The 895-nt window shown below is 47.7% G+C and overlaps 1 protein-coding gene across 1 annotated transcript; it reads left to right on the forward strand.

Moving 5' to 3' along the window:
- The first annotated feature begins 248 nt into the window (after nt 1-248).
- Nucleotides 249-647, forward strand: LOC145294160 (uncharacterized). The gene has a single exon (XM_080141267.1). The coding sequence runs from the start codon at nt 249-251 to the stop codon at nt 645-647; it is 399 nt and encodes a 132-aa protein (XP_079997393.1).
- The last annotated feature ends 248 nt before the right edge of the window (nt 648-895 follow it).

Raw genomic sequence — 895 nt, forward strand, 5'->3', positions numbered from 1 at the left:
GGCGTGAAAGGAGGGTGTGTTTTGGCTCCCACCCTGTTCAGCCTCATGTTCTCTGCGATGCTGACGGATGCTTTTGGATACGCTGATGTGGGCATTGGAATCAGGTACAGATTTGACGGATCAATCTTCAACCTCATAAGGTTACACGCTAAATCAGGGTTGCATCAAACACTGTAAATGGTCTTCTGTTTGCTGATGACTGTGCCCTTAACATTTCCTCTGGGGCAGGCATGCAACACAGTGCAAACATGTTCTCAGAGGCTTGTGAAAATGTTGGTCTCACAATCAATACCAAGAAGACTGTGGTGATGCATCAGCCTGCTCTGGGAAAACCAAATGCAGAACGCAACATTTCAATCGAGGGACAAAGACTCCATGCAGTTGAAAAGTTCACATACCTTGGCAGTACGCTTTCCTGCAATGTAGTCATTGACGATGGAATCAATACCAGACTCGCTAAAGCAAGCGCTGCGTTTCGCAGACTCCACAAGAATGTATGGGGCAGAAGAGGCATCATTTCCATGACAAAGACCAAAGTCTATAAAGCTGTCATACTCACCACCTTACTCTATGGATGTGAATTGTGGACTGGCTACCAACGGCACGCTAGAAAATTAAATCACTTCCACACCACACCACCAGAGTGAGGAAACTGCTTGACATAGGCTGGCAGGAAAGGATACCAGACACAGCAGTCCTCGCTAGTGCTGAACTCCCAAAAATCCCCACTATCCTGATGAAGGTTCAGCTTCGTTGGGCTGGTCATGTAGCCCGCATGCCAGACTACAGACTAGCCAAGAAGCTTCTGTTTGCTGAGTTCCAACATGGCAAGCGCTCCCATGGCAGCCAGAGAAAACGATTTAAAGACACTCTGAAGGCGTCACTGAAGGCTTTC

The sequence above is a fragment of the Euprymna scolopes genome, chromosome 15 (genome assembly GCF_053919585.1).
Source record: "Euprymna scolopes isolate OS-2025 chromosome 15, ASM5391958v1, whole genome shotgun sequence".
NCBI classification, from domain to species: Eukaryota; Metazoa; Mollusca; class Cephalopoda; order Sepiida; family Sepiolidae; genus Euprymna; species Euprymna scolopes.

Bases quoted from the DNA above. Each gene is read 5' to 3' on its own strand.
- LOC145294160 (XM_080141267.1), top strand. From the start codon at position 249: ATGTTCTCAGAGGCTTGTGAAAATGTTGGTCTCACAATCAATACCAAG.